This window comes from Syngnathus floridae, chromosome 2, assembly GCF_059516105.1.
Source record: "Syngnathus floridae isolate MCC-2025c chromosome 2, RoL_Sflo_1.0, whole genome shotgun sequence".
NCBI classification, from domain to species: domain Eukaryota; kingdom Metazoa; phylum Chordata; class Actinopteri; order Syngnathiformes; family Syngnathidae; genus Syngnathus; species Syngnathus floridae.
The window spans coordinates 928,574-941,284 of NC_142414.1; the positions used below are offsets into that span (position 1 = coordinate 928,574).

Below are 12,711 nucleotides of genomic sequence, written 5' to 3' on the forward strand. Positions count from 1 at the left end.
CTGGACGGTCCAGTTGCGAGCAGAAAATAAAAATATTTCTCTTGTTAGTCGTATGTTACCATCCGCTGTGTCTTTGTCAACATCGCCGCCATTTTCCTACTTCCTGCTGCGAGCCACGCCCACGGATTTAAATTTGGGCGGAAGCTCTTTCCATTGGCGTCGTTTTCGCGTATAGCAAATCCGATTGGTTGGGAAGGGGGCACGGTTATGCAGCCGAGGGGTCCTGTGATCGGTGGGATGTAAAGTAGGCGTCGACGTCACGTCCGCGTCACGTGACCACGACGTGGCAGACGTCATATAGCAACCGCTGTTTTGTTTAGTAGACTTACAGTTGTTATGCATTGACATAATGGCGCACACACCAAATAGATTTAAATAAATTAAATAATTCTTCTGCCCACTCTCTTTTAAACAAGTTAACTCTCCCCGCGGATTTGAATTCCGGCGAAAGTTACGCCCATCGACGTCACGTATGTCACGTGACCACGACGTGGCAGATGTCATATAGCAACCGCTGTTTTGTTTAGTAGATTTACAGTTGTTATGCATTGGCATAATGGTGTGCACTCAAAATAGATTTAAATAAATTAAATATTTCTTCTGCCCACTCCCTTTTAAACAAGTTAACTCTGCCCACGTCCATTGACGTCTTGTCTGCGTCACGTGACCACGACGTAGCGACGTCATATAGTAACCGCTGTTTTGATCAGTAGACTTAGTTATTATGCGTTGACATAATGGCGCACTGGTTAGCATGGCCACCTCTTAAGCATGATGTTGCGGGTTCGACGCCTGATCAATGTTAGCATGGAGTGAGCTGAAGTGCATGGCGCTGAAGATTTGAATCTTTGAAATGCGCTGAGGTCTGACATATCAGGCAGAATGGTTTGCCATCACGTTCAACAAAAAATAGAAACTTTCCCACTCTGATTAAAACGTCCTGTGTTCATCTACGTATTTTCGTTTTGCTGTGCATCTTTTCCCTGCCATTTCGAGAGCCCAATTGACACTCATAGTTTAAAGAAATGTGTTTGCCCATCCTACTTTGTGGAATTTCACCACATGCGCTTTTGACCAAAATACCAAATTGAACTCAAGTGAAGCCAACACGCACTCTGATCCGCCGTCAGCACGTCATTCACGCCAGCGTGGCTGGCTTTTTCGCCGTCCGTCCGTTTTTTGTGGCGCTCTCTTCTGGTTCAAAAGTGCCCTGCATGTGAATTTGCTTTTCCTGCCTTCTGATTGGATGAGCGCCGGTGTGACGCGGTGCCTCTGTCACCGTGGCGGGGGGTATACGTTGGCATCGGAGCGTCTGCCAACGTCTGAGACCGGCTGGCAGTGTATCGGAGGTGTCGAGTGCGGTGCCGCTGGAGCTCACTCACCAGCTGGTGTTAGGGCCACAGAATGAAGGCCAAGGAGAAGAATAGAAAGAGAAACAGAAACTTCTCCTCCAATTGTTTGATTTGTCTCTTCTGAGCTTCGATGAATTCTTTCAGCTCTTTGTTCCTCTAGGACGGACAAATGGAAAGTGGCATTCAAAAGCCAGTAAGCGTGCAAGTAAGTGCCGGGCTGGCTTTGGGCCCTTACCTGTTGCGCGCTGTGCAGCAGATCCATTCTCTCTTGGAGGATGCAAGCGTCGCGCTCCCTCAACTCGCACATCAGGGCTCGCTTCCATTGGTCCACGGCGCTCCTAAGCTCTTCTCTCTGATCCGCCGTCAGCACGTCATTCACGCCAGCGTGGCTGGCTTTTTCGCCGTCCGTGGCGGGGCAGTCCCGCTGCGGTAGCGCCTCGCACAACATGGCCTCCAGCTCCAGGATCCTCTGGGCCGCAATCCTCGTCCATCAGTGGTCCGGCGGGAGATTTGAGGGCGGCTTACCTTATGAGCCTGGTCCATGGAACACTTCCTGAAGTCCAACTCTTCATCCAGGTAGCCCTTCTGCTTGCAGAACATATCCTAGCACAGCTCAAGGTCAGAATTGTTGGGGCACATTGCCGGAGTTCCCCTTGGCTGATGTCGCGTGTCTGTCTACCTTCTCACTTTCAATGTCCAACATCTTCTGTTGAAGTGCTGACTTGGTCACTTTGATGTATTCTAACCACTGAGGAAAGGCTGCTGTCACATAAGCAGAATGCGAGAGCGTGCGTGGACGTGCGCGTTACCTTCTCGGCTAGGGTGAGAAGGGTCCTGGCGTGAATCACGACCACCTGCTCCTCGTTGGTGAGATTCTGCAAGAGCCCAAAGGCACAGCGTCAACAAGCTTCTTTCAGCGCAAAGCCTTCCAAAAGTCACATTTGAGCCGCCGAGTCTCGTGGAGTGCGAACATAAGGAGTTCGACATACACTTACGGCGTTATAGCCCAGGATGTCCAGCTTCTTCATCAGATCACTGATGACGATGTCCGGGGGAAAGGCGCAAGGAGCAATGTAAGGTGTTCTGGGACCTCGGGTTAAGGTTAGGGTTGCGAGGGACGCCTTACGTACGCTCACGCCCTCGGCCTCGCAGTAGATCTGCAAAGGGCTGAGGCCGTCTGGGAAACGGACTTGCAGAAACTTCAAGACGGGGGAGCGCCACTCCCTCTCCTGAAAGGCAGAGGCATGCATCCGTCCGTCCGTCCGTCCGTCACATCTCTGGCCTCAACACGCTTGTGCGAGTCTTCCCACCTCCAGCTCCAGGATGCGGAACTCAAGCAGTTCGTTTTGGTCTCGGATATCCTGGATGTGCTCTTTCAGACACGCTTCTTCCGCCTCCATCCGCCTGACCTGAAAAGACAGTCAGACCTCATCTGCGGGGCTTCCCGACAGGTGTGACGCCAAGCGACTCCGCCCAGCGCCTTTCTTTCCGTCACCTTTTCGGCCAACTGCTGATTGCTCTGACGCAGCAGCTGCTTCTCCTCCACCCACTTGACATTCTAGAAGAGACAAACGCGTGGACAGCTTTGGAATGTTGTGTCATTTTCATCCACAAATTCTTTGGTTGACTGGAAAATGACATTTGCTTTTCTCCGCATTTTCCCAGCCACGTTCGGGGGGGGGGGGGGGGTGGAGGTTGGTCCAGTAATGCCAGACGGATGAGTGACTGAAGAATGTAGCTATTTTGTCTGAGAAAAAGGTGTGCTCATTGATGAGCTTACCTGTCCTTGTTGCTTCAGCGCTGACTCCAGATCTGCTACTCTGCTTTGATAGTGACCCATTTCTACCATCAGCTTTTCTCTGGTCTGAAAGGAGGAGGAGGGAGGCTCCTCCTCCTCCTTTCAGACCAGAGAACACCCGAGGCTGGGTGAGAACGGGGAGGCTGCGACCCGGCCGGGGGTTGCGGGAAGGGGCGCCACCTTGATCTCCTTCTCGGCGTCGTAGTCCCCTTCGCTGGTCTGGGCTAGCAGAGCGTAGGCTCGTTGCAGCGCTTGATATTCTTGCGTCAGCTGGCGGTAGCGAAGCTCCGCCTCTTCATGCACACACCAATGCAACACAGCACTAGTACCAGAATCAGTCAGACCGGCGACAAAGCACCCGCGACGCAAAGACGAGTCCGATTCCAGGCTGAAGAGGAATGTTTGGTGCCAATACGCTGGCAGAAATGGCGGGCTACCTCTTCGGGTTCCGTGTCGGGGGTTCTGTCGGTGTGAAAAGACAAGGACGATCCGTCCGAGTCCACCAACACGTCTTCGTCGTAGCCGTAAAATGTTCTGATGACCTGCGGGCGCGGAAGCAAACATCTCTCTGAACAAACTGAAGCGACACCTCACGATGAATCGACGAGAGGAACGATAGCGAGAAAAAGGCCATTTCATCTTGCGCAACACCAAGCAGCCGCAAACAAACAGACCCACCTTGCAGGACCTCACGCTTTGTTCCTCCTCAGAGATTCTCGACGTCGGTATCGTAGCAGCAAATCTCTCTCCTGTCGACACAAATAATCCGCCTTTGAGATTCTTTGGATGCAAAGGGAACGAACGGCTCCGGCGCAGAAACAAACGCGACTCACAATGACATTTCTGACATGAGCTCCTGTCTCCAGAGCCTGAAAAACACGTCACCGGCGATGATTGGAGGGACGCTCGTCTTTTCCAAAAGTGACAACTACAGGGTGTGTCAGGGTTTTCCAGATTATCTTTATCGTATCATTATGTTGCTTTGACTTTGACTGCAACCTGTAATAAATAATATTATTTATCCCTTATTTATCCCTATCGCTTATCCCTTCCTACACAAAGTCGTAAAACACCCCTTGCTATGTTTTGACTAGAGGTCAAGGGCTTCCTCTATTCAATCCACTCTTACACCCACCCTGTTTCTCTTAATTAAAATGCTCGTGCAGGAGCCGAGAGTCAGACTTCATTCGTACAACGGATGGACTCTCCACCTGCAGGTGTCCAAAAGAACTTACTTGTCTCCCGTGTGGTTCTTGCAAAATAAGTTGGAGCGAGCGCAACTCTAACAGGGTGCATTTTGCCACTAGCTGCCTACGGACAATGATGTCGCGCTCGCGGCTCATGGTTGACGGGCTGAGCAGCCGGGCAAGTCCGTCGTTTTCAGCGCACAGCGAGTGGCAAAGGCGCTGACAAAACGGGAGCTTTGAGCTGCTGAAAACGGCAAAACAAGTCTAAAGCGTGTTCAAACGCGTGCGCACAATGCTCCTGCTTGAAAGGTCGAAATTTAAGGGGCCAATTTTTTGGATGGCGGCCGCCGGCCAAGCTTTGGACGCAAAAGGTTTCCTGGCGACAGCGAGCGAGCGTGGCGCTGCCGTACGTGCACCGAGTCGCCTGCCTGAAGACCTTGGACAAGTCGTCGATGATGTGCCGCTGCTCCACAACTTGAAGGAACTCCATTTCACCGTCCTGCTGGCCGCAACCGCGGTCCAGGTCATTGAGCGAACTAGGCCTTCTCTGTGGAACACAAATGCAGTGGACTCTGTTGGCACGCCGCCGTTGTCCGCGTCGACTTACCAAGCTTGCCATCTCCTCGTTCTCCTGGGTGACAAAGCGCACTTTGTTTTCAAGGCGACACAGCACCAGCGAGAGTTCTTCATTCTTCCTGCTCAGGCGTTTGTTTTTGTACAGGAGTGGCAGAAACTGGCTTTCTGTTTCTCTCAGTCGCTTTAGCTGCAAGCATGAAGTGCGGGATGTGAAAGACGCACAACACGCGGGCCAGAACGTATCCATTCCTTTTGCATCGGTTTGAACGGAATCGTGGCTTTGGCTCCCAATAAAAGACATCTACCAGGCAACCGACTCGACGCGCCGCTCAACTAATAAGCAAGCGCAATGGGTGCCTCGCTGGATGGCGCGCATCAAACGTAGCGCAAACCTTCAAGCGTGCCGTCAATAAATTACCAGTTCATTGCGCTCTTCAGAAAGCAGGGCGTTTCGATCCTCCAGGTTCCTGATGACTGCGCTGAGCTCAGCGATTTTCAGATGAAACCGTCGCGTGTCCCGATCCTCCTGAGACTGAAAACGCCCCGCAACACACACACACAAGCACTCGTTCAAAGTTCAAAACTGTTTTTGTGCTACCTTCCTCCAGCAACGAACTAAGTCATGCGTACTGCAAGTGTGTGATGAGGTGGCTTACGCAATGAAGAGGATTGCTAGTAGCGGCGTTGACCCCACTTCCAGGGTAGTTTAGGCCCGCCCTTTGGGAATCCCTCAGGGCAGCGATCTGCTGCTCGGCAGCCTGAGTCTGCAGCTGAAGGCGGTGGACGTGGCCGGCCCCAGGGCTTCATCCAAAACACTAACCGCTCTGTCTTTCAGCTTGATCTCATCCGTCTGGATGTACAAACGGGGAGCGCTCAGGCAGGCGGGCAAACTCATTTGCCAGAATTGTGACAAAAACAAAGAGAGCAACCGGCCAATTTTTTTTCTTGAATCGACTAGAACACCTTTGCTGTGACAAAAGCGAAGCGAGCAACCGGACATTTTCTTCTTGTGAAATAGAATAGAATAGAATGCCTTAGGTGTCATTGCACTGCAGGTATACAACGAAATTGGGAACATAGCCACGCACCGCGCATCTGATCAGTCCTACCAGTCGGCGGATCTCCCTCTCGCAGTCTCTCTTGGTTCGGCTCAGCTCCTCCCGATGCTGGTGATGAGCCGATCGGAGCTCGGCCGCTCGGGACTGCCAGGCCTGCTGGGCCGCTGCCAGGGCTTCTTCCGCGCTCCTGGTGGAGGCGACACCGCTCGGTCTCCCGACACCGCCGCGTCTCCTCCACCTCCGCCAGCAAAGCGCCCCCCCCTCCTCACCTGAGCAGACATTGCGCCACACCGGGCCATTGAGACCGCAACGGAGCGCCGCGACGCTTACTGGGGACAAGCTACACAATACGGTAGCGGCCGCATCGAAGCCCGACGTGGCGTGCGGATAGTCAGACACGGATAGAGCGGATCACCTTGTCCATGGAGCCGTCCCTCAGGCTGAGGACCAAGGCATTCAGTCGCTGGATCTCTCCATCTTGATTTTGATCACTCTCATCAGCTCCATTTCATGCTGCCGCAGTAATGTCTCCCTGGTAATGGCTAACTCTTTCTGCTTCTCCTCATGGAGTTTGCTTTTGAGTTTCGTCATGGCGGCGGTGGCACGGTGGTGCTCCGCCCGCAGGTCCTGACTTCTCTCTCTCTCCAGACAGCTGACCTGACATGACTTAGACTTAGACTTAGACAAACTTTATTGTCATCTTGTCTGCACATGGTGCATACAAAACGAAATTCCGTTGCATACGTCTTACAACAAAGTAGTGATATTGCAGTTGAATAGAAGTAACATATCCTATGAAAATATATATATATACATATACTATATATATATATATATATATATATATATATATTAAAAATAAGTATAAAGTGCAGCAGTGATAATTATGCAATAGTGCAAGTAGGCAAAACAGTATTCAAGAGTGTGCAGAGGAATGCTAAACCATGTATTAAACTTCTATTTAAAGGGTTTATACAAGTTCAGTAAAGTTGGTAGTGCGAGATAGTGCAAGATAGAGGTCCGTAGTGTCATACAGTTCTGTGAATGTGTGATGCAGAGTTCAGTTTAGAGCTCAACAGTTCTAGTGTTCAACAGTCTGATGACAGCAGGGAAAACGCTGTTGCAGAACCTGGTGGACCTGCAGCGGATGCTGCAAACCTCTTCCCAGAGGGCAGCAGGGAGAACAGTCCATGGTGGGGGTGTGATGGGTCATTGATGATGTTACGGGCACGGGACATGCAGCGCTGAGATGAAATGTCCTGAATGGAGGGAAGAGGAGCCCCTATGATCCTCTCTGCTGTCCTCACCACTCTCCTCACGTTCTTCCAATCGGAGGCGGTGCAGCCTCCACACCACACAGAGAGACAGCTTGTCAGAATGCTCTCTATGGTGCTCCTGTAGAACGTCCTCATGATGGGTGGGGGCAGGTGGGCTCTCCTCATCCTCCGCAGGAAGTACAAGCGCTTCTGTGCCCTCTTGACCAGTGCCGTAGTGTTCATAGTCCAGGTGAGGTCTTCTGTGATGTGGACCCCCAGGAATTTGGTGCTGCTGACCACCTCCACAGCTGAGCTGTTGATGATCAGTGGAGCGTGGTGAGGCTGTTTTCTCCTGAAGTCGACGATGATCTCCTTCATCTTCTCCTCATTCAGGATCAGGCTGTTTTCTCTGCACCAGCCCACCAGCTGCTCCACCTCCTCTCTGTAGTCCAGGTCGTTGTTGTCTCTGATGAGCCCCACCACCGTTGTGTCGTCTGCTGACTTCACGATGTGATTGGTGGTGAACCTGAGGACGCAGTCGTGTGTCATCAGGGTGAACAGCAGGGGGCTCAGGACGCAGCCCTGAGGGGAGCCTGTGCTGAGGGTGATGACATCAGAGGTGTTCTGTCCGACCCGGACTGACTGAGGTCTGTTGGTGAGGAAGTCTAGCAGCCAGTTGCGAAGGGGGGTGTTGAAGCCCAGGTGTTCCAATTTTCCTACCAGATGCTGTGGGATGATGGTGTTAAACGCTGAGCTGAAGTCCAGGAACAGCATCCGCACATGGGTGTTCTTCTCCTCCAGGTGAGCCAGGCTCAGGTGAAGAACGGAGGAGATGGCGTCCTGAGTGGAGCGGTTTTGCCGGTCGGCAAACTGGAACGGGTCAAATAATAGGGGGAGTCTGGAAACGATGTGACCTTTAAGCAGCCTTTCGAAGCACTTCATCATAACCGGAGTCAGTGCAACAGGCCGGTAATCATTAAATGAGGTGATTTGAGGTTTCTTCGGCACCGGAATGATGGAGGCAGTCTTAAAGCACGCCGGCACTTTGGCTTGGCCCAGCGAGGTGTTAAAAATGTCTGTGATGACCCCAGCCAGATGACTTGCACATTCCCTGAACACACGCCCAGGAATGTTGTCGGGGCCAGGGGCCTTAGAGGGGTTGACTCTCCTCAGGGTCTTCAACACATCGGCGGAGTCAAGGCAGAGTACCTCCTCTTCCTGATGGGGGACAGTTTTAACTGCTGGAGTGCCGTTTAGTGCCTCGAACCTCCCAAAGAACTACACCCACCGGGGGGGGGGAGGGTGAGTTGTAGTCTGTAATCGCCCGTATGCCTTGCCACATACTCCTGATGTTTTTGACGTCGTGGAAACGATCCTGAAATTTTCGACTGCGGTCTCGCTTCGCTATCCTGATGGCACGGTTCAAGTTGGCTCTCGCTGTCCTCAGTGTCTCCTTGTCGCCAGACTTGAAGGCAGAGTTCCGCGCTCGTAGCGTTTGACGTACCTCCTCAGTCATCCAGGGTCGTTGGTTGCCCCGGGTGATGATATTCTTAGTGGTGCTGACGTCCTCGGTGCATTTGTTGATGTAGGCTGACACAGTCATGGCACACGCATGTCTAATCTACATCGGGAAAACTGGGAGGGAGGGAGGGAGGGAGGGAGGGAGGGAGGGAGGCAGGCAGGGAGGCAGGCAGGGAGGCAGGCAGTGTCTGTCTGTTGAGGTTTTCACCTTGTTCTTCTCCTGCTGAAGTTCTAACTGGACGTCCATCAGTTTGGTTCTCAGCTCGTCATTGGTGGCCTGAAGGGCGTCTGTTCGCTCCGCCTTGGCCCGCCCTGCCGGAGCTCGTTTGGACATCTCTTACTCGAGTCTCGCCCGGTCGTCAGTCAGAGATCACATTTGTACCTGGAGAGCACAAACGCAGCGCTGTTTTCCACTGGCTTCGAACTCAACTTCAATCGGTACCGTAACTTACAACATCATAAACATAGAACTAGCTTGACTTATTCATTGAATAAATGCATTTGGTTCTTCAAAACTGCATCACGCAACATAGCGTGACCGAGACGGCCGTTATCCACCTGCGTGAAGTTATTTGGTGAAATGAATGAGATGTTTAAGACACCATCGTTCTGTCTCTATGTAGATGAAGGGAAATAATCGATTGCTGAAGGTCCAAAGGTGTTGTGATAAACAAATAAACATATTAGTAATTAGTGACATATTTGTGATAAACATATTAGGCAGGATAATCACATATGTTAACTTGACTGCCCACACTGTATTTATTTATGGTTATTTGTTAAATCGAGTACTGTTAGACATGAAATAGGAAGTGTTTAACATAAATGGAAGACGAAAGGGGTACTCACCATTGTAGCTCCTGCTGGTCAATGATACGAGCCTCTTCTTGCAGTGGAAAACATACAGCCAACAAACACCGTGGAACCTAAAGGAATGAAATTAAACATTAACATTTAGCCTCAACCAACATTCACAGATACAACGCAACGCAAACTACACAAACGTAAATCTTTTTAAACACAATGAGTTGTACTTACCGTGTACGCTCTAGACGGTCCACTTGCAAGCAGAAAATAAAGATATTTCTGTTGATAATCGTCGTGTTTGTATCCGGTGTCTCGCTCAAGGCCATTGCGCCCACAGATTTGAATTTTGGCGAGAGTTCAGCCTATTGACGTCATTTCCGCGGTGTAATACCCGCATATCTGAAACGGCAAAGTTAAGAGTAGAGTTAAATAAAGTTTTTAGTCAACGCAATAATTTACAACCGTTGACCAGTCGAAATAATCGTCGAAATTTGGCGTCTGTGGCTGGAAGCAGACGCCGAGTTCGACATTCCTCCCAAACGCCACACTCCCTCGCTTTTCAGGGCTAAAAAAAAACAGTTGTAATTACCTTGTACGCTCTAGACGGTCAAGTTGCAAGCTGAAAACAAAAATATTTGCCTTGTTAGTCATCGTGTTACTAACCGCTGTGTCTTGTTTGCCAGAATTGCCGCTTTCCTACTTCCTGTTGCAAGCCACGCCCACGGATTATAATTTTGCCGTGAGTTCCGCCTATTGACGTCATGTCCGCGTCACATGGCTGCGACGTAATATTATCTAAAACTGTTTGTGCGGTATTGTGTTGTTCTGTGCGGTATTGTGTTATTCTGTGTGGCGTCGTGTTGTTCTGTGCGGCGTCGTGTTGTTCAGTGCGACGTCGTGTTGTTCAGTGCGGCATGGTGTTGTTCAGTAAGGCATGGTGTTGTTCAGTGCGGCATGGTGTTCAGTGCGGCATAATGTTGTTCAGTGCGGCATAATGTTGTTCAGTGCGGCATGGTGTTGTTCAGTGCGGCATGTTGTTGTTCAGTGCGGCATGGTGTTGTTCAGTGCGGCATAATGTTGTTCAGTGCGCCATAATGTCGTTAAGTGCGGCATGGTGTTGTTCAGTGCGGGATGGTGTTGTTCAGTGCGGCATGGTGTTGTTCATTTCGGCATAATGTTGTTCAGTGCGGAATGGTGTTGTTCAGTGCGGAATGGTGTTGTTCAGTGCGGCATGGTGTTGTTCAGTGCGGCATGGTGTTGTTCAGTGCGGCATAATGTTGTTCAGTGCGGCATAATGTTGTTCAGTGCAGCATAATGTTGTTCAGTGCGGCATGGTGTTGTTCAGTGCGGCATGGTGTTGTTCAATGCGGCATGGTGTTGTTCAGTGCGGGATGGTGTTGTTCAGTGCGGCATGGTGTTTTTCAGTGCGGCATGGTGTTGTTCAGTGCGGCATGGTGTTGTTCAGTGCGACATGGTGTTGTTCAGTGCGGCATGGTGTTGTTCAGTGCAGGATGGTGTTGTTCAGTGCAGGATGGTGTTGTTCAATGCGGTATGGTGTTGTTCAGTGCGGGATGGTGTTGTTCAGTGCGGCATGGTGTTGTTCAGTGCGGAATGGTGTTGTTCAGTGCGGAATGGTGTTGTTCAGTGCGGCATGGTGTTGTTCAGTGCGGCATGGTGTTGTTCAGTGCAGGATGGTGTTGTTCAATGCGGGATGGTGTTGTTCAGTGCGGGATGGTGTTGTTCAGTGCAGGATGGTGTTGTTCAGTGCGGCATGGTGTTGTTCAATGCGGCATGGTGTTGTTCAGTGCAGGATGGTGTTGTTCAGTGCGGCATGGTGTTGTTCAATGCGGCATGGTGTTGTTCAATGCGGCATGGTGTTGTTCAGTGCGGCATGGTGTTGTTCAGTGCGGCATGGTGTTGTTCAGTGCAGCGTAATGTTGTTCAGTGCGGCATGGTGTTGTTCAGTGCGGCATGGTGTTGTTCAGTGCGGCATGGTGTTGTTCAGTGCGGGATGGTGTTGCTCAGTGCGGCATGGTGTTGCTCAGTGCGGCATGGTGTTGTTCAGTGCGGGATGGTGTTGTTCATTGCGGCATGGTGTTGTTCAGTGCGGCATGGTGTTGTTCAGTGCGGGATGGTGTTGTTCAGTGCAGGATGGTGTTGTTCAGTGCGGCATGGTGTTGTTCAATGCGGGATCGTGTTGTTCAGTGCGGCATGGTGTTGTTCAGTGCGGCATGGTGTTGTTCAGTGCGGCATGGTGTTGTTCAGTGCGGCATAATGTTGTTCAGTGCGGCATAATGTTGTTCAGTGCGGCATAATGTTGTTCAGTGCGGAATGGTGTTGTTCAGTGCGGAATGGTGTTGTTCAGTGCGGCATGGTGTTGTTCAGTGCGGCATGGTGTTGTTCAGTGCGGCATGGTGTTGTTCAGTGCGGCATGGTGTTGTTCAGTGCGGGATGGTGTTCAATGCGGGATCGTGTTGTTCAGTGCGGCATGGTGTTGTTCAGTGCGGCATGGTGTTGTTCAGTGCGGCATGGTGTTGTTCAGTGCGGCATGGTGTTGTTCATTTCGGCATAATGTTGTTCAGTGCGGCATAATGTTGTTTAGTGCGGCATGGTGTTGTTCAGTGCGGGATGGTGTTGTTCAGTGCGTTATAATGTTATTCAGTGCGGCATGGTGTTGTTCAGTGCGGCATGGTGTTGTTCAGTGCGGCATGGTGTTGTTCAGTGCGGCATAATGTTGTTCAGTGCGGCATAATGTTGTTCAGTGCGGCATGGTGTTGTTCAGTGCGGGATGGTGTTGTTCAGTGCGGGATGGTGTTGTTCAGTGCGGCATGGTGTTCAATGCAGAATGGTGTTGTTCAGTGCAGGATGGTGTTGTTCAGTGCGGCATGGTGTTGTTCAGTGCGGCATAATGTTGTTCAGTGCGGCATGGTGTTGTTCAGTGCGGCATGGTGTTGTTCAGTGCGGCATGGTGTTGTTCAGTGCGGCATGGTGTTGTTCAGTGCGGCATAATGTTGTTCAGTGCGGCATGGTGTTGTTCAGTGCGGCATGGTGTTGTTCAGTGCGGCATAATGTTCAGTGCGGCATAATGTTGTTCAGTGCGGCATGGTGTTGTTCAGTGCGGGATGGTGTTGTTCAGTGCAGGATGGTGTTGTTCAG

General features: G+C 51.1%; 1 protein-coding gene across 2 annotated transcripts; it reads right to left on the reverse strand.

Annotated features, from left to right (window-relative positions):
* Positions 1–797: 797 nt before the first annotated feature.
* Positions 798–3,488, reverse strand: LOC148401227 (janus kinase and microtubule-interacting protein 3-like). Of its 2 annotated transcripts, none has more exons than XM_088368536.1 (9): positions 3,133–3,488; positions 2,848–2,910; positions 2,663–2,761; positions 2,342–2,581; positions 2,162–2,227; positions 2,032–2,100; positions 1,878–1,955; positions 1,588–1,821; positions 798–1,508 (listed from the first exon to the last, which is right to left on the reverse strand). In XM_088368536.1, exons 1-9 carry the CDS (start codon positions 3,199–3,201, stop codon positions 1,392–1,394), a joined length of 1,035 nt encoding a protein of 344 aa, XP_088224662.1. In that variant the 5' UTR covers positions 3,202–3,488; the 3' UTR covers positions 798–1,391. The 2 variants fall into 2 exon arrangements, with proteins under 2 accessions (XP_088224662.1, XP_088224663.1); XM_088368537.1 differs by having other exon boundaries at positions 799–1,508; positions 2,348–2,581; positions 3,133–3,487.
* Between the last annotated feature and the right edge of the window lie 9,223 nt (positions 3,489–12,711).

What these genes read in the sequence shown, in the direction of transcription:
- LOC148401227 (XM_088368536.1), bottom strand. Translation starts at nt 3,201, where the DNA reads ATGGTAGAAATGGGTCACTATCAAAGCAGAGTAGCAGATCTGGAGTCA. An exon ending in TCCGCATCCTGGAGCTGGAG is followed by an intron (nt 2,582 to 2,662) that starts GTGGGAAGACTC and finishes TCTGCCTTTCAG; the next exon opens with GAGAGGGAGTGGCGCTCCCC. An exon ending in TGCTGCACAGCGCGCAACAG is followed by an intron (nt 1,509 to 1,587) that starts GTAAGGGCCCAA and finishes TGTCCGTCCTAG; the next exon opens with AGGAACAAAGAGCTGAAAGA.